Source organism: Ambystoma mexicanum, chromosome 9 (assembly GCF_040938575.1).
Source record: "Ambystoma mexicanum isolate Mex_15411 chromosome 9, UKY_AmexF1_1, whole genome shotgun sequence".
NCBI lineage: Eukaryota > Metazoa > Chordata > Amphibia > Caudata > Ambystomatidae > Ambystoma > Ambystoma mexicanum.
In genome coordinates this window covers 191,729,868-191,752,759 of record NC_090931.1, presented here as the reverse complement: position 1 = coordinate 191,752,759, position 22,892 = coordinate 191,729,868, and the positions used below count along the sequence as shown (strand labels likewise).

Here is a 22,892-nt window from a genome sequence, read left to right as displayed (position 1 = left end):
GGTTGCCAGGTAGACTGATTTTTTCCTTGCACCCCCAAAAGCCTTACCCCACATATTCTAGGATGGATACAATTTTCTATTCTAACTCCAGTCCTAGAATATTTGGGAAAAGTGCAGGTTTTCGTGAAAGTGCACATTTGGGGAAATGTCGGCCCCCGATGACCTTTTTCCGTGAGACATTTTCACTGGATACCGTGTACACCCGATAGCCAACCAACTGTGGGTTGGCATCTCATTAGCTTGCAAACGAGGAGCATGTCATTTATCCAAGCAAGGCCAGTTCAAGAGTTTATGACACCTCAGAAGTGGCATTGTGAGCCCCCCTCCACACTTTATAGATGCACTGGTGCACTGCTAGGTGCTTCTCTGGTGGTAGAGGGATCAGGTGCTCTTTCCATGGAACCTGCGCTGGAACCTAGTACTGTTGAATAGTTTGCAGACACTCATTGTTCCCACCTCATTGACGGATTCTTGAAGGTACCTGCTTGATGCTGTGAACCCATTGGTTGGCCTTGTGCATCCCTTTATTACTGTTGAGCATAGAATTCTGTGCTACTCCTGTACGTCTATGCTTTCCTACGACCCTAGGTTTATGCCACAGTCATGGATTTAAAATCTCCAATGCTTCACCATTCGTCTCTACCTGTCCTACACTAAGGGAAGAATCCCTCCTCACTCACAGCTCTGCATACCCCTTCTGGAGATAGGGACGCCCAGAAACCTAGCATAGCCAGAATGCCCACTACACAATCGCCTCCTCATTATGCCCCGTTACCTGTGGCACGTGGGAAACGTCAGCCTCCGTGGCCTAGTGTCAGCCACAGGAAGCGGCTTAGTTCGTTTCACGTCCGTGAGGTTATGTCCCGTCTCCAACGGTATTCACTCTTCGCCAAACCTGAAAGGTCTGAGTTCCACACTGACAACGTTGAATTCCTGGGTTTCCACATATCTCCAGGCGGACTAACCATGAATCAGTCCAAAGTCCGCGCAGTGTTGGATTGGCCAAAACCCAGTAATCTCAAAGCATTGCAGTCGTTTCTTGGGTTCGCTAATTTTTATAGGCGGTTTATTCAGGATTTTTCATCCCTAGTAGCCCCGCTTACCGCCTTGACCAGTCCCAAAGTGCCCTTTTTGTGGTCAGATACCCACCAGGATGCTTTTGACGCCCTAAAAACGGCGTTTGCCACTGCCCCAATACTAAAACATCCCGATCCCGAACTTCCCTTCATCGTGGAGGCAGATGCTTCTTCCTTTGCTCTCGGGGCAGTGTTGTCCCAAAACTGCCCGTTTACAGGCCACCTGCATCCGGTGGCATTTCATTCACGAAAGTTCTCTTCCGCTGAACACCACTATACAGTCACAGAAAAGGAGTTGTTGGCCATCAAGGATGCTTTTCAAACCTGGCGGCACCACCTTTTGGGGGCCAGACACACAATCACAGTATACACTGATCATCGTAACATCCAAGATTTAGCTTCGCTTAAGTGTTTAAACAGTCGTCAGGTGCATTGGCATTTGTTCTTTTCTGCCTTCGACTTCCAGATCAAACATCGGTCAGGCCTTTCCCATGGAAAGGCAGATGCCTTATCTCGTTCCCCTGGTGGGATCTCCTTGCCAGTCTACCCTGAACGATTGTTGGACCAGCATGTCATCGGCCTTTGCACGCCCCGTATGTCACTAGTAGAATCTATAAGGAAGTGGGTTTCCTTACATCCCGTACAGGTCTCCGATTGGAGTCCGGTGTTTCATAACGGCTTACCGTTCATCCAGAATAGGTTGTGGCTACCGACAATGGAAGCCCGCAATCTTGCCTTGGAATGGTCCCATGACAATGCTATCAATGGGCATCCCGGGCAAGGACGCACGTTAGAGCTTCCCAGGCGCTGGTGTTGGTGGCCCTCTATGCAACGGGATGTGGAAGGATACGTTAACTCGTGTGCGATATGTGCCCAGTGTAAACATCGTCGGGGACGCCCCGTGGGTCTTTTGCAGCCCTGGCTATGCGGAATGGCGTCCCCTGCTTGACTGCAATCCCAGCCTCAGTACACTCGTAGCTTTACGAGTACAGGTAAGCCTGCAGACCTCTACAACTAGTGTCTATGACAAATTCTGAGACAACCCACTAAAACACATGTCGTTGCACCTACAGATTGAAGAATTGATTTGGTCTGGTTTCCAGACCTTTGATCTTGCGTGAAGTTGTTGTCAACTCCCCGCACATTTTTTCCACGGGCTACCTCGATCCCTTGAGGTAACTTTCCTTGGTTTTCTGATCATGTTCAAATTAACTGTGTTATTTCATTTACACATTATTTATTTTGGCATCTTTTCTTTTCCCTACTGTGTGGCTTCATTCACCTTTTCCATTTACCTTGCAACTCATCGAAAATTGGTATGTTATTTTTATATTGTTTTCACGCATGGTTATATTTTGTAACACAATCACGATTTTGTTTATGTTTTTCAAAACTTGATGCTTTTGGTATAAATGTTCCACAGTTTGTGTAAATTAGACCTGCCCTGATGAAGGAGCTGTATGCTCCGAAATGCATTGGCACTTTATGTTTATAACAATTATGGGATGAGTTAGCCGCGGCCTCACTAAGATTTTATTAGTGACCAACTTGGAATTTTCTTTTTGATAAACGCATATTACTTTTGGATCCGACTAAGAGATTTATTTGGATGAGTTACATTCTGTAAATACAGTGAACATTTACTAGTTGACTCTAATTTTGCAAATTGCACTGCCCTTGGTAGGGCTTATACAGAGAGCGGCTGTGTGGCCAGGTTTGTTACCTGGTCTTCTGCATATTTTTTTTTTTCTTTTGCAGCCCTTGCCTATTCCACCTCGCCTTTGGCACACAATCTCAATGGATTTCGTGACAGATTTGCCCCAGACCGGGGGTTTCAACAACGAGTGGGTGGTGGTCGATTCCTTCTCTAAAGTAGCCCGATTCATCCCATGTTCTGGCATCCCCTCGGCCCCTGCCTTGGCCAGCCTCTTCTTCAAATCAGTCTTTTGCCTATTTGGGTTACCCACGGTTATCATTTCGGACAGGGGATCGCAGTTCACGTCTCGTTTCTGGCGAGCGCTCACAAAACTCTTGGACATTGATTCCCGTTTTTCTTCTGCCTACCATCCGGAGACGGATGGCCAAACGGAAAGGGTGAACCAGGCCATGGAGCAATACTTACGTTGTCTCATTTTACAGCACCAACAAACATGGTTAAGGGTCTTACAACTTGCTGAGTTCGCATACAACAACACAGTCCATGCTTCCACGGGTTTTTCTCCTTTTTATGTCTTGTATGGTAAGGTCAGCACCCTCAAACCCTTCCTATTCCTGATATCGCGCTTTCCGACAACCCAGCAGCGGCCGCCTGTGCACGCGATCTGTCGGCCGTTTACGCTCAAACACTCACTCACCTTCGTGAGGCCCAGAAATCTGCTAAAGCAGCGGCGATTCAACAGAGAAGCGTGGCGCCTTCTTATGTGACAGGTGACAGGGTCTGGCTTTCTACACGCCATCTCTGGCTGCCGGGTTGTCGTAAACTGCTTCCCCGTTTTGTGGGTCCCTATAGGATTTCTGGTGTCGTTAACCCGGTGGCCTATCGCCTTTCAGTCCCTGCGTCTTGGCGCATCCACCCGGTGTTCCATACCTCTCTCCTGAAGCCTTGCCCTCCTTCTACCCACCTCCATCCTGCCCCTGGTCCCGTTTCTGTGGGTTGTTCCATCGAGTATGAGGTTTCTGGCATTTTGGGCTCACGTTTGGTCAGGGGGGTCTCCAGTACCTCGTGGATTGGGGGGGTTTTGGTCCGGAGGAGCGGAGCTGGGTCCCTGCGGAGGATGTCCATGCCCCGAGGCTCGTTTCTCGATTTCATCGGGACCATCCCGCCTGCCCACGTGGTCGTGGGCCATTGAGGAGGGGCTCTGTCATACACTCAGGGAAGAATCCCTCCTCACTCACAGCTCTGTATACCCCTTCTGGAGATAGGGACGCCCAGACACCTAGCATAGCCAGAATACCCACTACAGAATCGCCTCCTAATTATGCCCAGTTATCTGTGGTGCGTGGGAAACGTCAGCCTCCGTGGCCTAGTGTCAGCCGCAGGATGCAGCTTAGTTCGTTTCCCCGTTTTCGCTGGCAGCTGCCGTGGAGAATACGAACGGGCTGGAGCAGCCAATCGCGCCCGCTTCCTGGTTTCGCGTCGGTATCCCGATCACGTGTCACGAAACCAAATCACATGAACGGATGTCGACAGCCATAAAAGCCAGGTGATTCAAACGCTCCTCGCTTCACAGCTGTTTTCTACACTGTTAGGCGTTTGCGTTACGGATACTTTTGTTCAAGACCTCGGCTTACGACACTCGGACTGGCTTTCTTGCTCCTCGAAAACTCTTCCCTGGATATTGCTCGAACTTTGATACTTGGACTTTGGCTAAACGGAAACGGACTGGCTTTGGATATTCCCTTTTATGAATTGTCAACCTGGACCTCGATTCTCAGATCGTTTTGCTGACTGCTTTTGGATTCCTCGAACCACGTTTTGTCACAGCACTACGAAAGACTCTAGTCTCTCAGGTGATTCTCCCAGAGTCGTCATTTCTTCATCTGGCTTTCAGGATCGCTGGCGTTCCCTCGTACCACAGCTATGAACACCATAGCCTTTGACTTTGAACTTAGGTAAGCCTTATTCTAGTACTTATCACTGACTCAAGGTACTGTTATTGCTTGTGTTAACCTTGCCTTCCTCCCAACAGCTTTGGGGTTCTCGACGCTGCTGATCCTGTGAAATATCATCCACCTGTGGTCCCAAGGCTCGCACAGGGAGTTTGTTCTACCTCTCTGTGGGGAACTTGGGAACGGAGGTCCATACTCTCTCCACTACGTGGCAAGTCACAACACTACCCTGCAATCAGTTTACCATAGATTCTGCCTCATTAGGAAGCGAGAATCCTTTCTGCCCTCTGAATCCTGAAATTGCCCCTGAATCCAACTCCTACCTGTGGCGTTTGAACACTGGTGCTAAATTCTGCTTACTGTCTTTTCTTCTGAAAACATTGTACGGGCCTGTGCATGTTTACTAGAGTCAGGAGATCTCACTGATCTCGTCATTGGTTATTCAAAGTATGCCTAAGGGTTGTTTTTCTGCTTGGACAGTGCTCCGGTTAGTGAAATCAATTCAGGACCTACTTGCTTCTAGATTAAACTGATATTCTATGCTTCTCCCCTTCGTCAGCAAAGCAATCTATTGGCGTTTCTTGGTACCGCCTTGCACCTGTCATTAACAGGTTCTGCTCCTAATACATCTCCTCTGGGTGTGTTTATGGGCACAAAGTTGGAGGAATCTGTGCTTTAGGAAAATGGGATTATTGAAAAGCTGAGAGCCCCAATGCACAAATACCCAATAAATGGCCCATTTGCTTAACTATGTCTTAATTTAGTTACCCGGTGTGCACATTGGGTATTTCGAGTTGTTACAGTATTCTCAGCTTGGATCTACTGTGGCACAAATTATGTCTTCGTGCCAGATCCCGAAAATTCGTCATGCTTACTGTGAGGAGTTTGAGCATTTTGCACAGGGATCATGCATTCGCCTGGGCTTTTCTGAAATTTTGTAATGTTGGGAGATCAACCTCTGGAAAACATGTAGGGCTAATCCGCACACATTTTCCTATGCTCGCTGCACAACAAACACATACTCAAGTGTACTCTGAGGGGACACAGGCGCAGTCCTCTTGTCATGTTCAGCTGGAATGCGACAGCCACGGGTACATCAAAGCCTCGTAGGAAGGGGGAAGGCAACACCTTCCTCCTGCCATGTCCAGCTTATTTAAATATCAAAGGCTCCATGGATCCGCCCTAACTAAGTTCTACTGGTGGCAGCGCATACTGAGGAGTCAATTGAAACAGACCTGGTGGAAGCCTGATCGCAGAATTGACAAAAAGGGGACAGGAAACCAACACCTCTGTGATATGCAATGTGTCAGCTTGAAGCAAGCTTCCACCCCTCTGTATGAAGGGCAGTAAATGTCATGTCAGGGGCAGCTGTTTACAGTAGGCAACCACCACAGGGGGCCCCCCTTTCAGAGGGAAGAAGTATGTGATTTGATGGAGACAGAACGTCTGTTCTCACCACAAACATCAAGGGACACCTGTGCTTTGATCAGGAGTCACAGAGAGCTCAATTAACCAGAGAGAAACTTTGATCCACAACAGACAGGAAGATGGGTGGGACTTAGTAGTACATGTTGTCACTCCTTACCTTTCCTGTTGGAAAGCAGTCAGGTTATGACCTCACGCATAACAGAAGATTGTTGTTGAGGACCCAGGATTGGTTCATTAATAAGAGGCCTAACCTGCACCAATCACTGGGGCCCATTTGGCTTTAAAAGAGGGCTGAACCCCTCTCTTAGCAGATCATCCAATGACTTTGAAAGGAGTAAGAAGGACTCATTTGGACGGTCTACCTTATAGCTTCCACCATTGAAGGAAGGGCAGGATTTCCAAAAGGGAAGCAAGATGCTTCCCCTAAACATCTACAGAGAACAGAAAGAGATACCGACCTCAGCAGCTCCAGAACTGGTACCCAGCCAGCACACAGCGTGCCCTGCTAGGTTCTGCCAGCAAGCTTCCTAGGTGGGAAGTGCCAGAGAGTCTCTGTCCAAAGGACAAGGCTGTTGCCTGCAAACACTCTCCTCATCTTTGGGCCGTCCGCCTTAAAGGATGACTCATGCCCAGCAAAGAAGCTAGGAGGAGTGCCACAACAAGCATCAAACAGCGTCCATCTTTTAAGGACATGTTCGAGGCAGACGAGCCCTCGATTGCGACTGGCTGCACCACTGACTGTTGTCACACTGCAGTCACTAAAGCTGTCCGAGATGCCTCGACCAGCGTTCCAGATCCGCCAGCCAACTCAGAGAGGATTCTTGACTCTGAGCCGCCGTGTAGGCCAGCCTGCAGCTGTGCATCCAGCCTTGCTTGCCGAACTGCCTGCCGCCAGATACCCACAGCAGTCTCCCGTCTTGAACTCTGTTGCAGGAGCAGCAAGGCGTCCTGGAACCGATTTGATGCTGTCGAGCATCAAGATCATCTCAAGCACCAGGTACATTGGGGTTGTGTCCCCCTGGTCCTTCTGCGAAGGCCCCTAGTAACATTTACGACCCCTTACTCCCTTGGTGCTGAAACCAAATAACCATGAACAGTTAAGACTGATTGCTTTTGGAGGAAAAAAATAAAAAAATAAAAAAATAATGATTGCTTTGCCGATTATCCTATCAGTATCCAGAGTGCATCCCTTTCCTTCGTGAAACTGTCTGTACTCTTTACTGTACGGTGTTCTTTTACAGGGTGGGTTGTATTTTGCAGTGTGCTACAAATGTCTGTTGTAATAATAATAATAAAGTCAATATTTGTATACAACCTTGACTGGACAGTCCCTTTTATCATTGGGTAATAATTGTATTTTCGCTGTGTTGCAACTAACCAACGATCCTTGACCTTGCAGAGATAAGCCTGACATTCCGTCCAGGTTACCAAAATTGGACAAGGAGGTCTATAAATTACTTGTGCTTCCAATCTATTTGGATCCCTTCTGGTGTACTAGAGGTGTACTAAACTGATATTCATCCCTGAACCACTGGTGCCCCAGAAGTTGATTTGTTATACTTACTTCTGCCAAGTGTGCAGTGCAGATCTGTCCTGCATCTGTACAGGCTGCCGGTAGATGCATCCAGCTGCTGTATTAGAGCATGCCCTTTCTCCACCTCAATGTTATTAATACACCATTGTGGAAAACGTTCTCATAGATCGATTGTGTCCTATTTCTGAGTCTCCTTAAATGGCCCTCTTACAGTTCGACTTAATGAAAGGCATACCTTTGAAGTGGAATACACAGGTAGAGCAAGCTGTGGAAGGATACACACATGGCTATAAGGACGCGCACACACAACTTAGATGGTCTAATGCCAACATAGAGTTATGTAGTATCTAAAACACATACACAACTTAGAATATATACACTAGCTGTACCCAGCATATCATATGCTGATCTGGTGCACTCTCTCTCCCTCTGTGCTCTCCTCTCCCTGTGGGGGCGAGTGTGTTGCCCTGTGTGCGTTTGCACACTTTTTCTTGAGCCACCCCAGTTGTTGCTGAAAGCTTTGTGACCAGTGAAAAAAAAACAAGTATCTTGAGGGGGGTTGTGTTTTTTGGGTGCACAAGAAATTATTTTAAAAAAGGACATTATTTAATTGTACTAAAATTGTCTTTTTTTCCCCAAACCTTACAAATTTAATTTTGATTTTTGCACTTCCAGTAAATACTGCAGTCATATTCAGAATTGTACACTTGTCTTACTGAGCCAAGCACAGTATCGAAACCTAGAATAACCATATACATCATTCTCTTATAGAAGGTGATCATTTCCAGCATGATAGTCTACCACAATAAGAAAGGGAAATGGCATCCATGACTTCAAAAAATCAAAGAATATTTTGGCACTATAGGAATGACCAGAGATCTTTATATGTCACATATAGGTCTTACAAATAGGCCTGTGATGAATTGTTGTATGTTTGAATCACTAAGTAGATAATGCATACTGAGCTTCAGGCTCTTTCGTTTTTCACAATATTCACCCTAACATTAAAGTGTGTGTAACCATGAACCATATATATATACTCATTCGATCAGCTTCAGAATTTGCAGGCGAGTCTAAATGACTGATATTTGTCACTCAATTGGGATGCAAGGACGGTTCTGCTTCTCATATCTGGAAATAACGTTATCTCCCCCTTGCAGAATTTTGGAAGAGGCGCTGCTGAGAGGGCAAGCAGGGTCTCAAGGTTAGAATGGTTGTGTGCATGCCCAGTCCCCATTGCACAGACATCCTCCGGGAACTACATATATAGGATACACACGTGAGTTTACAAGTATACCCATGTGTGTATCCTCTATATGAACCTGACATACCAATATGTGCCAGATCCAATACATATACCCAGCAGTGCCAGCATGACGATACATACCCAGTTGTTTGATGCCCTCTTTGTCTTCGATCAGCAGTTGAACCCTGGGGATGTCAATGTGCAGCCGTGGCCCTTGAGGCGGGCCTTTAACCGGAGTATCAAAGCTTCGATTATTCTTGCTGAAGAAGGAAAAAGGAATCCAAGACATGAATGCATGAAGAGACATCAAAGGCGTTAATACCTTTAAGCTAAACTCTTACAATCTACCCCAATCCCGACCCACTGCACTCATTTCAGTACAGACAACTCCCATAGAACGAACCAACAAAAGACCTAACCATCCAGCTCCACATCCATTCTGCCCCATTGGTTCCAGGACTGGCATCCATCTCCTGGGTCTGCAACCTGAGGCTCCTCAGGTGTTTTCTCCAACATCTCCCATGTTTCACCATTGACTATACTGGAAAGGGCGAGGGGAGTCATGTGACAAAACATCTGGAGAGTAGTAGGGTGCAGGTTTAGGATCTACACAAAAATATGGCAATACGTCTCAATCCTGGCCAGCAACACCCACTGCAAATCCAGTGTTTGGATGTGTACAGCTCTGCCACTGCACCTCAATACGTACTAGCAGAACCCTCTTCTAACCCAGTATTGTGACCCACACAGCACTGCCTGTGCACCACGATGATTACTTCTACCACCGGAACTGCTCTGAGAATGCATCTCAATCCCGACTTCGAGCACCCACTCCTGGGTCAGTATTATGTCTCAAACACCTAGATCCTGACATGAAACACACAAGATTGATTTAATATTGGGATTCAACTTACAGCTCAAAAACACATTAATCGCACCCATCAATTATTCTTTTATTCTCTTGTGTGAATGTTCATTCAGTCTCTATATGCTGCATGGAAACATGTACACCGCACACCTGATGCAGTGTTAATACATCAGAGGAAGTTGCAGGATTTTCCTTAGACGCCACTCACCTTATCAGCATTTCGGCCAAACTCTTTGCATCTGCAAAGGGAGCAATTATAAAAGCATCAATAAAAGGACTAGCAAAAAGCATAGGAGCTATGTTCGAATTTGCATGAATTTCCATATGCGGGTGAAGATTAGTCTATAGGGAACGTCCAAGAAGTTAGATAGTGAGATGCCTTAGTTTCAAACTTCCACCTGTAATAAGACCTTAAACTTCTCTCCCAAAACTGCATCCCGTTCAGTAAATGAGGGCCCCTGGAATGCTTACCCCATGAAGGGGGCTTTCCATTTTTTGTAATCCCCCATAACTGCGCTTTTTAAACATCATCCTTTGCAGGAGTATTTCAGACCTCATCCCATAACGGAAGACATTAGTAGTTCTTTCCACAAATGCCTATCAACTGGACTTTTCAGTACTATTGCCTGCATGAAGGAGAATTTCAGACTTCTTGCCCTCCTAGCATAGGATTGTGCATTTCATTTCTTTTGCCCATTACTATGCAATTCAAATGCTCTCCCACCAACAATGCCTGGTAGAGGAGAAGAAGCCTTCTGCTCCTTTGCAACAGCCTTGTTAGTTGAAGTTGCTCTAATGGCAAGGAGCAGACTGGGGGTGCCAATACCCAGAGCATGCCCCAGTGGGGTTTGAAGGATGAGCTGACTGCCCAGACAGACCAGTGCTCCAACCCCCCTTTTCCCTTTACTCCCATACCTGTGACAGAGCCAGGGCAGCCCACTCACCTCTCAGCCTTTTCAGACGCTTCTCTTTGCGTTTCTTGCGGATGATAAAGAGCAGGGCAGCGCCAAGTGTGGCCAGGATCACGGGGCAGGCGATGGTGAACAGCTTCTTCACGTCGTCCCCTTCACCCTGGGCAGATTTGATGGGGGGGATGGTGCCTGGGGGGGTTACAGAGAGAGGTTAATGAATGGGGTCAAGCAAGGTGTGCTGGATCATCTACAAAAAAAGTTGAGAGGGATTCCTCAGTAGGTGAGAATGACAAGGACGCACAGCAGGATGCACTGTCATACAGGGAAGTGGACAGCATCATACTACAGGCATGCAGGCAGCAGATGAGGCTTTCTGGTTTAAGCGTAGGTGAAACAAGTATATTGCAATAATACACAGGCCAAATAGGAAGTAAATAAGAAGATACTCTAAATGCAAGGGGAAAAGTGATCTGCGAGTGCTTACATGCTGAACTTGAGTGCAGAATTCACGAGGCAGCTTCAAAACACTTCTAGTGTGGTAAGGGAAACCCGGACTTCTTTTTTTGACCTAGTTTGCACATGTGAAAGAAGGGCCCACGCCTGACAGTAATGCATGCTTTCTGGCTAAGTGCCCTCCACCTCCATGTGCCTCAGTGGAGAAAGTTATGGTGAGTTTAAAAGGCTTGAGAAATCTCTTCCAAGTGAAGTGTGAAACCAGAGTCACCCATGTCACACAGAGCACAGGCCCACACAGTAGCCATCACTGGAAGCTGTTTGCTCAACATGCACTAATGCTCCAACAACAAGGTTTCAGACTATACTGAATGCTGTTGTCTGAATCCCTATGAGCTTTCCATCTTGGGATGAAAATGCTACACATAAAATAGTATTGCACTATAGACAAAAACATTTACTTGGAGCAAGGACTTAATATGTGTGCCCATCTGGCTCCGAATTGGAGATGAACTTCCAGTGATGGCCAATGGGTGGTGCTGTGCACGACTTGACTGAAATGGCTAATTCTGCTGTATATATGACAAATATTACTTACCAGTAATTGCTTTTCTGAAGCTTGTAGCTGCATATAATCACATGCTTTGCATTGTTCGCCATCTAGTGGTTGTCTCAGAGTATAACAGTTTTTTCAAAGTCTAAAAAAAGAGGCGTCGACAGGGGCTTTCTTGTCCTGCTATCTGTCCTACATGTACAGGTACCCATAATCCCCCACGTGTCGACTCCTCAGATTTTTCTTTCTGCCCGACGCTTGTGAAGGTTGTTCATAATACCTTTTTTTCTTTATCCCTCACTCCTGTGGGAAAGCGCATGTGATTCTAAGCAGATACAAGCTTCAGAAACACGATTACTGATAAGTAATATTCGTCTTCTGGAGCTTGTGAATCTGCTTAGATTCACATGCTTTACCTAGATGAGCAAGCACTACCTGAAGCAGGAGGTGGGTGATTTACAACAGGTGAAAAAAGTTAAGTACTGCCTGTCCCACCTGTGAGTTTGACCTTGCGTTTGTGTCAACAAAGTAGTGTTGGGTGAAAGCGTGAAATGAGCTCCACGTTGCTGCTTTGCAGCTTTCTTCTAGTGGTACATTCGCCACAAGCATGACTGTAACCCCGGTGATGACAGTAACCCCGGTGCTGCATGTGGAGAGTGCCTTAGGTTTAAACGTTAGTGTATTCTCGGCTAGTAGATAGAGTTGTACACACTTGACAATCCATCTGAAAATAGTGGCCTTGGGAACCGGGTCCTCCTCCCTACCAGTGGCAAAAGACACAAATAATTGGCTTGTGTTGCGTATTTCTTTTGTCCTCTGTATGTAGAACATGACTGTTCTTAAGTCTAATGCGTGAAGTGACTTTTCCCCTCTACTTTGAAGGTTTAGGAAAAGGATGTTAGTTCGATGGATTGGTTAAGATGACATTAGGTGAAAAACATGGGTGCTTGTGAAGCATGACTTTTTTAGTGAATGGTAATGTAAGGCTCTGTTACTGACAATGCCCGTAGTTCACCAACCTTTCTTATAGATGTGATCACTATGAGGAAGGCCACCTTATCAGAGAGGCCCTTTAGTGCAGTTTTATGCATAGGCTCAAAAGGTGCATGCATGAGCCTCAGTAGCATGATGTTTAGGTCCCACCCTGGGAGCGGGTGAACCATTGGAGGATGCAATCTTGACTCCCTCCATAAAGGCCTTAACCACTGGTACTCTCCAACAGGAGATCTTTTGTTGTCAAGCTGCAACTGCTGCCAAGCATACTTTTAGTCACTTAGAAGAAAGACTGAATCTAGCAGGTAAAGTAGGTAGGTTACAATGTGTTTACAATGTGTTTAGGTGTGCATTCAACGAGGTTAATGTTGTCCCTCTTGCACCAGATCACAAAATGTTTCCACTTGTAGTACTAACAGTGTCTTATGTATGGTCCTCGTGCTTCCTTTAGTATTTATTTTTATAACATTTTTTATTAATTTCTCATTTCTTAATACAAAACAAAGACAGCAGTTCAACACACATCTGCCCCCAGCCCCTTTCTTTACCCCCAACCACCAGTCTATGCATAAGAACGCGTACAGCCAAAGAGATGTGAAACTGAGCACTTCCAGGAGAAGTGTTAAATTAGGAATTGGATCCCCCAGTGGCACTGGTACCATTGGCAGTAAATATGCTATATACGGTCACCAGATGTCCTTGGGCTTTAAGGCAAGGTGCACTGTTGCACCATAGTATGTTTCCAGTTCATGACAATGAGCAATGTCATCTTCCACTGTTCATATGCAGGGGGGGCGACATCCCCCACCCCAAAGCCATCCTTCTTTTGGCCAGTAGCAACAACAAGCCCAGAAGACTCAAACTGCTTGGTAGCTTTTGTGTGTGGCCCAGCAGCGGTACAACAGGGGACGGAGCCACACGCCCTCCAGCAGCTCTCTCGAGTAGCTGAAACCCTTGAACCCAGAAGAAATGTATATGGGAACATGACCAGACCACATGTAAAAGGTCTGTGGGAGAGGCCCCCCATCCCCAACATAACTCTGGTGTTTCTGGAAAAAACCTGTGTATATCCACTGGAGTCAGGCAGACCTGGTGCAATAACTTAAAATGAATTAACTTGAAATTGCTGTTGATCGCCACCTTTCGAGTCTGCATGCAACAGTATTTAATTGAGTCATCTGTGACTAGTGTTTCATGTTGACTTAGTTCCTGGAACGGGTTTCCCTTTGTAAGGTTGTTCTTGTTCTTCCACCATTGTCATTTGTGTACATCTGTGGTGAGAGAATTTTGTCCTCCCATGTTCCCGCCACCTGGGACCAGTTTGCTGCTATGAACGCCTCAAGGGGCTGCATTTGAAGCCTGCAGTTGGGTATGAGCAGAATGTACAACGACATAGTGCCTAGCAGGCGCATGCAGTGGTGCACTGAGGTGTAGTGTTTTGAATGCTGGAATTAGTGAGCTTAACGAGTTTATCTGCTGTGGTGAGGGACGCACACTCTGCTCCTCTGTGACAAAGTGTGCCCCCAGAAACCCTAAGTTCTTGGATGGCTGCAGAGAAGATTTTTTGTAGTTTATTGAGAATCCTAGGTTTTGGAGTGTCTGTACTGTTTCCAACATGGTGCGATGGAGCCTTGGAGAGTGTTGGCTCTTTCACCAACCAGCCGTCTAAGTACAGATAGACGTGGTGACCTTTTCTGCAAAGGCTTGCTGCGATGGGTGCTAGACATTGGATAAAGGTTTGCAGGGCCAACTTTAGGCCGAACGGCAGTACCTGGAACTGGTAATGGGCGTTGTGAACTACGAATCTTGGATACATCCTGTGTTTGGGGTGGATTGGGATGTGGAAGAATGCATCTTGTAGGTCTGGGGCCCCTAGGAAGTCGTGTTGTTAAATGGCATTCATTACTTGCTGCAGCATTACCATTTAGAACTTTTGATTCATTTGTTCAGACTGCGCAGTTCCAGTATCAGACACCACTTGCCGTATGGTTTTCTTACTACAAAGTATTTTGAGTACACTCCCCACTCTTTGTGTCAGTTTGGCACCTTTTCGATTGCCTTTTTCTGTAACATTTGTCTGACTTCTAGGAGTAGGACCTTGTGTGTGTGAAATGGGCGGTATGTTGGGGGGTTGTTTTGTGAATTGTAGCAGGTGCCCATAGGTGATTGCTTGCAGGACCCACCTGTCTGTAGTTATGCAGTGCCATTGACGAACATAATTGGACACATTTCCCACCACTTGTTCTGTATTTAGGGCATAATCACGGCAATTGTTTCCCCCGTTTTCCCCTTGTGAGGGCTTGCTTGTGCTTCTGTGCTTGGTGAAAATCCTTTGATTTGTTGTAGCCTTGGAATTACTTTTGTATCCTTGGGAGTAGTATGTCCCCTTAGAGTAAGATTGAATACCCCAAATGAGGAGGTGGAGTTCTTTCTTTCTGAAGCCCCTTTAAAAAGGGACAAAAAGTTTTCCTACTTTGCAGCATGGCAAGTGATCACGCAGTGTCGGTGTCAGTTTTTATTGCCTTGAGTGCGTCATCTATCTCTGGGTCAAACAGATCATCCCCCTCAAAGGGCATGTCTATTATCTTGTGCTGCACATCAGGCCTGAAATTAGTACACTGCAAATAGCCCTGCCTTCTCATTACCACTCCATTTTGGATTTGTTTAAAAATGGTTTCAGCTAGATCTACCTCTATATCAAAGTTGTGGTTGGCTGCTTCTTCCCCCTCCCGTAATATTGCCAATGCCTCTTTTCCTTATCTTCTCATAGGTGCAATTCTGTGCCACATTTCAGAGTCGTAGTTTGAGATTATCGCCAAAAAGTGAGCCGCTTTCACTGCTGTTGCCCCAATTGTTCTGGCTTTCTTCCGGAAGGCATCCAATTTGCAGCCTTCGTTCTGTGGCGGCACAGCGCATTTTTTGTGCTCACGAATGGGCTTTGCGGCTCGCTGCTGCTGACACCATGGATTATGGCGTGTGTTGGGAAGTAAGGCATTTAGATACGGAGTCTGGTGCCTTAAACTTCTTTTCCCCTCTGCCATTAACGGCAGGTTCCGTAAACGGATGCTTCAGGGCGCGTAATCCTATTTCCCACACGTGGTCCAATATTGGGATGGACACCACCGACTTCCTCTTCTTACCCCTGTGGACAAATAAGCAGCATTCTATTTTCTCCTCTGTTGCAATCAGGCTAAATTCCTGGCAGGCTTTAGATATGGTGACATGAAAAGCTCCTATGTCGTCTGGCGGGAAAGGGTTGGGAGTTTCTTCCTGCGGATCATACGCTGGGGTCTCGGTATCCCAATCAGTGTTTGTGGCGGACACCGTCATGGTAGAGTTGGCATCTTGTGGGTTGTCTGTTTCCGTATCGGGGAGTTCGCCTTCCTCCTGTTCCTTGTCCCTGATAGCGAGCAAGGGTGGAGGCACAATCGCTGGCCTTTATAACAGTATGGACTGGGGAGGCTTATGCTGCACAATGTCTCCCTGCTTACAGTTCACCTTCTGGTGTTGGAGGGGCCCAGCCGATCTGTGCAATGACCTGGACTTTGTATGTGATGTTCCATGAATGGGGATCTGGACCTGGTTGGCAATGTTTGTCTGGAACCGGATGGTGACCTACGCATGGACTGTGGTCTTGACCCTGTAGATAAACTGGCTAGCGAGCTGAGTGGTGAGACATGTTGACGTTCTTCAGTTGGTTGCCGTGCTTACTGCTGCTCTGGCTGGGCAGGCGGCAGTCTAGTTTGCAATTTTGATAGCACCGCTTGCAAGGATGAGAGAAATTGAAGCGACAGTACGGCTTGGGGGTTTATGAGCGGCTGGGTTGGTTGGCCTATGAGTGTACAATTAGGCCCATGCTCTGACATTTGTCCAGCCTCTACCCCCCCCTCCCCCTCCAAGGGCTACTGGGCACCGCTGATGTGGTCGGGTTTAGAGGTGTTCCACCCGATTAACCCCATCTCGGATAAGGGGAAGTCGAGGACAGCATGGGTGGCCGCTCACTGACTCTTCTGAGTCAGAAAATTGTGGCGGACCTGCCTGCCTGGCCTCAAAATCTAAATCAATCTCGTGCTGAAGAATATCTTCTTGCATTACATCAGAGTAGACGATTGGTGACACTGGTGAGGTAAATACTTGTACTTGTGTACCCTGCACCGGATTAGCCTCCTGCTGATGTTTGGGATGGCCTTCTGTCTGCTTGGCTGTGTTCTCTGTGTCTGTGGGGTCATCCCGGGCATCTTTGGACTGGGTTGGTAATTTTCCACCCCCATCGTCGGGTCCATCCCCTCCCCCGAAAGCCTGGCTGATGACGTTTCCACCGACGATGCTGGTACCACTGAGGACTCCTCCTTCCTTACACTGGACGACGTGCGTGAGATTTTTACTTCAGTTGATGAGGTTGTCTACTTGGGTTTTACCTTAGTCGACGGCTGACTTGATACAACCACCAATGGGGCTTTTCCTTTGGATAGGTCGTTGGTCTGATGTTTTCCCTTAGCTTGGTTGAGCTTGTGGCTGATGATTGTGCCATCAACAAGCTTGTGGATGAGACATTCATGGTCAACGAGTGTGCAGTTGACGGTCCCTCTACCATGAGGTTTTTGGTCATCGAGCACGCCGTTGATGGGCTTGTGGCGGATGGTTGGGCTGCCGTGCCCGTGGGTGCTGTTTTCCTGTTCGATGAGTGCATGGTCAATGAGGGAGGGTGTATTTCCCTGATGACAAAGACCTTGATGGGCTTTTTGTTAGACCCTCTCTACCCCTGATTGTCAGTGACGAGGTCCTTGTATCTCCTGCCTTTGCTGTCGACGGTTCATGGCGGTGACAATGCTTACGTCTTTTTGTAGGCCTTTCTACGGATTTGGCCCTGTCTTTTGGATGGGAATTGCTAAAAGCACAGCCATGTTTTTAGTGGATTCTGACTTTGAAGGTGGACCCAACACACTAGTAGTCAGTGCCCATCTTTGAGGGTTTTGGTGCCAAATCCTCAATAGATTTCACAATCCTCAGCCAAGTGGTTGGGATAAAGGCAATACATGCACTCAGCGTGCCTGTCGCCTTCGAAGAAATTTAGGCTGCAGGCCTTGAACAACAACTTTTTTGCCTTGTCCTTATCCATTCCTTTTCAATCCCGAGATGTCTCCTAATACTGGAGAAAGAATTGTGTTGAAAGTTGGTTTCTTGACAGGAAAGTAGGATTTTCTTGAACAAAACGTATTTCTCTTGAGGAGAAAGAACTCGAGAACTCCTTCCAACGTGACACGTGGTTAGAATCTGAGAAAGGGCTGTGGAGGAGGATCTTGCTACTTTATGCCCCATTGGATGGTCCTAAAGCACTCAGAACGAGGGTGGCAGCATGCAAAAATGCACCTAACTTTTTTAAGGTAATTGGGGATTGGGGATTCCCAGCTTGACGCCTGGGAATATTCACAGCATGTGAATCTATCAAAGATCCAATGCTGGAGAACGTTTCCAACTCTTAGTTGTTCTGTTGGAATAAAGGGGAACTTCCTTACAATTACCCAAAAAGGTTGGAAAAATGTCAGGCAGGTTGTTATGAGGTTAAGGGGGATGCTGTGGTCTATCCCAAGATACCCCACTCCAAATTCTTCTTCTCCTCCTTCTCATATGTCAAGGCGAGTAATATCTCCTGTTCTTCTCCTGGACAAAGGAGCTTGGAGAACAATATCCCACAAATACTCATGAGATAGGATTTTCTTCCTTAAAGGAAAATGTGGAATACTGTGTCACACCTAAGTGCAAGTCACATCCAATCTCGAAGGACCCTCTACCCAGGTGATCTTTCCTCGCTTGTCGACCCCCAAGGTTGGGATCCAAAAGAGATGGCCCTTCCCTGGCCACCTGCGTAGAGGATGTGTAATGTCTTTAGTCTTATGCGACCAACGTCGAGGACTCTTTTTGCTGTGCTTATGTCTGTTTATGCTGGTCTGTCTCTCCGGGCTCTAGGTTGCCTGAGGATTTCGCCATAATTCGCCATGAGGTTGAGCCGTCAGAGCTGGGGATCTTCTGCAGCGCTTTCTTTGTAAGCACCTCGGTTTGGCAGTAGGGCTCATTCTGGACCCTGGTGTACAAAACCCTGATCTTGAGTTCCAAAGCGTGACTGCCAGACTTGGTTGTTTCCAAAACTGCATGCATTGTGCAAAAGGTCCAGCGCTTAGAACAGTGCTACCAACAGTTTTCAGTTTAAATAGTTGACAGTGGTCTTCAGCGTGATCCCGGGAGACAGTTATTACACACCCTGTGTGTGTCTGTCTAGGGGAATATGGAGTTGCATGCACCTTGGGCAAAATGTAAAAACTGTCTATTCTCCAAAAGAACCTTGGGGAAACAAGGCTAACCTGTATTTTGTGAAATAAGGGATCAAAGACATGCTCCAGGCCGTCATGTACATTAAAGTGTAAATATATCTCAAATCTGTAACTATAGATAGAAGACCCACTCTCCATACTGCAGGCCTGTCATGTCGCTGTTGTCTCATTTCGAAGGGATCCTTCGTTCGACTCGTCTTGATGTCAATCTCGGCGATCCACGTGCAATTCTCCCTGTTTTTCTATCAGCTATGAATCTTGCTGCCAACTGATGGCAGAAAAAAGACAATCTGAGGGGTCGATGCATGAAGGATTATGGGTAACTATACATGCAGCATAGGGATAGTGTGACAGAAACGCCCTCAAAAAACAAGTTATACTCCGATCCAACCACTAGATGGCAGACTATGCAAAGCATGTGAATCTAAGCAGATTCACAAACTCCAGAAATATATATACAAATACACAAACATACACTTCAAGAATTACTTTAGTTTGCCGGTAGGGTGTGTATACACACACCTCCTAATAATCTGTGGGTTCTTTTAAGCCTTAATGTATTCGTCCCAGCTTCCAGTGACTTTTTGATAACGTTTTTAGCAACATCCCTGGTACAGGAGTATACAATGACCCATGCAACCATTTAAATCCATTACCAAAGTTCTGGATCTTTGTAATTCAAGCATACCATTTAATTTTACTTAAGCTCTTGGAAGCTCATCTTTTCACTTGGGCTCCTGATGAACTGGTAAGTACTAAAGCAAGAAGATCTCGCAAAGTGGTGCTTTCTAAGGGAACTGTAGGGAGAGCTTAAGGTTCATTTTTGCAAAGTTTGCTGTACAAGTTGAAAAACACAATACTCAACTATTAACTGATGGACTACAGCTCAACCGGGGGAATTCCTGGTGGATTGGAAGGGTTCTCTCAACCATTTCCAAGCAACACTTTTGGGGTCTTTAACTGCAATAAGCTATACACATGTGTATATATACTACTGTAAACTACACAAACGAACTGTTTAAGTACACCAACTGTAACTATACTGTGTAGCTATATTCCGTGTGAACTATACGAACAACTGTGCAGGTAACTTTATTGCATAGCAACACCCTCCCCCTGACCTATACCAACAAGAACATCTTAGATATGCTGTGTAACCATACCCCATGACGTATAGCACCAGTAACGATGAACGTATACTAGCTGTAGCTGCGTAACTAGATAATGGAACAACACTATGAAGCATGAAACTGTATTATGATAACTGTGTTACTAAAGCCACTGTCTCATGGTGTAGCCTGGCCACTGCTATGTAACTAAACTGAGCAGCATACCATGAAACTAACCATATTGTGCCACTGCATCTATACGTGTAATCATGGGGCACAAACTCTTGTATGCCCATTTTTTGTAGAACAGTGCACTGCATTTGGAAATGAAATCAAGAACAGATGGCGCCATGAAAACACCTAGACTCGTTGGCTCACAGTGATTGGCCGGCTCTTGTCACACCATTACGCAGAATGCTTGGCACCCAACTGCGATGCAACATGTTTCTGCCAGCCAATGCTCCCACGCCACACACCTCCTGGCGGCGCAGAGTGCCAGCCAGCCTGCCAGTCAGTCGCCCCGCAGAGCAGAGACTTACTACCATCGTAGTCCAGTGTTGCGAACTGCGCCGTCTCATTGCCGCAACCAGCACTGTTGCAGGCCCGCATCCTCAGCTCATACCAGGTGGCCTCATGCAGCTCAGCCAGGAAGACCTCGTTGGAATGGTTAGTGCGCAGCGTCTGCCAGGCCCAGGTGCCCTTGGGCCGGTACTCCAGAACGATGGCACTGATGGGGCACCCACCACTGCTCCATCCCTGGAGATTCAACCTGGCGTGTGTTGCGTTGACGTGAGTGAGCAGTGGCTGATCTTTGCTACATGAAGGTTCTAGGGGAGAGAAGGAGGTCAAGCGAGCTCGTTATAGGTTTCTTTGAAAGTAATCGACTGTAGATTACAAGTGATCAAACAAGCAAAGTCTTGCTATAATTCAAGTTGAGGATTACTTTCATCGTAATTCCAAATTCTTGGCATTTGCAAAGGGAAAAGATGGTATTGTATTACACTGATGTTACTTCCATCTCTTAAGCATTTGCATGAGGGAAAAGAATGGTAAAGTTACTGCTGCCCCACGCTCCGATTCCACCATAGTGGGGTACTAGAGGGTCCTTTAATGCAATGCAACTCCATAGTGCAACCTGTTTAGAAAGGGCTTGCCCTCAAAGACGGAATGGACCCTTCCGCTTCTTTGATTTAAGTAGAATGGTGGCTTTGTACCCAGGACACCTGAGGGTGGCCAATTTATTGTGTCATGATGCCGGCAGAACACCTGGGACCTCTTGGGGCAGCTCAGTATAAATTACAGTTTTGCATTTCTGACCAGCCAAACATAATGCACCTAAAGGCTCCCAGTGTTGGTTCAAGCACAATATTTCCAATAATAACAGCCCAAAAGCCCAACATCCAACATGGCACCAAAAGTAGAAAAAACGACCTACAAATATTGGTATAGGCCGGGAAATGCATTTGCAGGCCTGTGCCTCACACAGGCTAGTGTAAGTTGAGGCGCTTAAGAAGCCAGGCTCTCGGCTGGCATATGACTAAGACCACTGCAGTGCCACAGGTGTTCTGTATGTCAGGGGTCTGCAACCTGTCCCTCTCCAAAAGTTTTGGACTACAACCAAAAAGGTACCCAACAATCTACTATGCTGGATAAAGCAGATGGAACTTTCAGACCCCTGCCATAAGAATTTGCTAACTAGGAAACCTCCCAAGCGACCAGTAGGCGACTGGTCCAAATGACCAACTTCTACAAGCTTGAGAGTTTGCAGTATTTTTGGTTCAGCTGTTGGCCAGTGTTTAGTTGTCAGGTGGCACTTACCTCGGCCATGCGTCTTGGCCTCGATTATCTCGCTGATTCGGCCAGCGCCCACGCTGTTCTTGGCCGCTAGTTTCACCTTGTACCAGGTGCCACACTTCAGGTTGTCCAACTTGAAAGCACGCTCGCCCGAGCTGATGAAGACATCCTTCCATTCCTCGCTGTTGTCCACAGAGTACTGGAGTACAAAGCCTACGGGGAAATGGGCAAGGTTACTGCAATGCTCAAATTGCTGCATCTAACATCATGCCCATCACCTTCCTCTCTCATCCATCTCACTCTTTCCCTCTACCTGGATGCGTTCGACTGCATCTCCCATGCCTCCATTTTACCTTGTGTACTTTCTCCCCATTTCTCCCATCCCTCTTTTTCATCTGTTTCTCATCCAACTTCTCTCCATCAGCAGTTCTACTTGTATCTACCTTTCTGTGGTCTATTTTCCCCTTCGCTTGCTTGCTGTAACTCTCTCACTTCTCTTATCCGTATGCTATCACTTTGCCGATTTGTGACCCCTTCCCTCTAGTCTCCTCGTGTGTCTCCACTCCCTAACTTTTCACACCATCTCCTACTTTCCTTTCTTCTGCCTCCCCTCTCTACTCACTCTTCTCTCTTCCCCTTCTCATCACTCTCCCTATTTCGCTCGTGTGTCCTCTATTGCTAGTATTTTCCCTAGTTGAATGCTCAGGTTAACGTGGAGACAAAGCCCCCGGATCCCCAATGTCTTTGTATTAATATTGACGAGGGAGGTACATTTATGATATTCAATGTCTAAAACAGGCCGCATGGTAGCAAGGGATTGGATATCAAGCATAGAGTGGAGGTCATGATGATGGAAGGAGATTATTCAAATGGAAATAAGATACCAGTTGTTGTGGTGGGAGATATGAACCGAGGGACAAGTAAGCTCAATTCTTGGAGGAGGAGGAGGAGGATAATATTTGGGGTATCCCCGAATTGGTGCCTCCCGC

At 46.7% G+C, this 22,892-nt stretch overlaps 1 protein-coding gene across 1 annotated transcript in view; it reads right to left on the bottom strand.

The window, feature by feature from the left end:
* Nucleotides 1-22,892, bottom strand: part of DSCAML1 (DS cell adhesion molecule like 1) — an 866,449-nt gene that overhangs the window by 17,106 nt on the left and 826,451 nt on the right. Inside the window, exons 25-29 of the mRNA XM_069614463.1 lie at nt 21,928-22,116; nt 20,649-20,936; nt 10,706-10,861; nt 9,970-10,000; nt 9,035-9,153 (exon numbers count right to left, since the gene is read on the bottom strand). Coding sequence (XP_069470564.1) covers nt 9,035-9,153; nt 9,970-10,000; nt 10,706-10,861; nt 20,649-20,936; nt 21,928-22,116 — 783 coding nt within the window. The remainder of the gene's footprint in view (nt 1-9,034; nt 9,154-9,969; nt 10,001-10,705; nt 10,862-20,648; nt 20,937-21,927; nt 22,117-22,892) is intronic.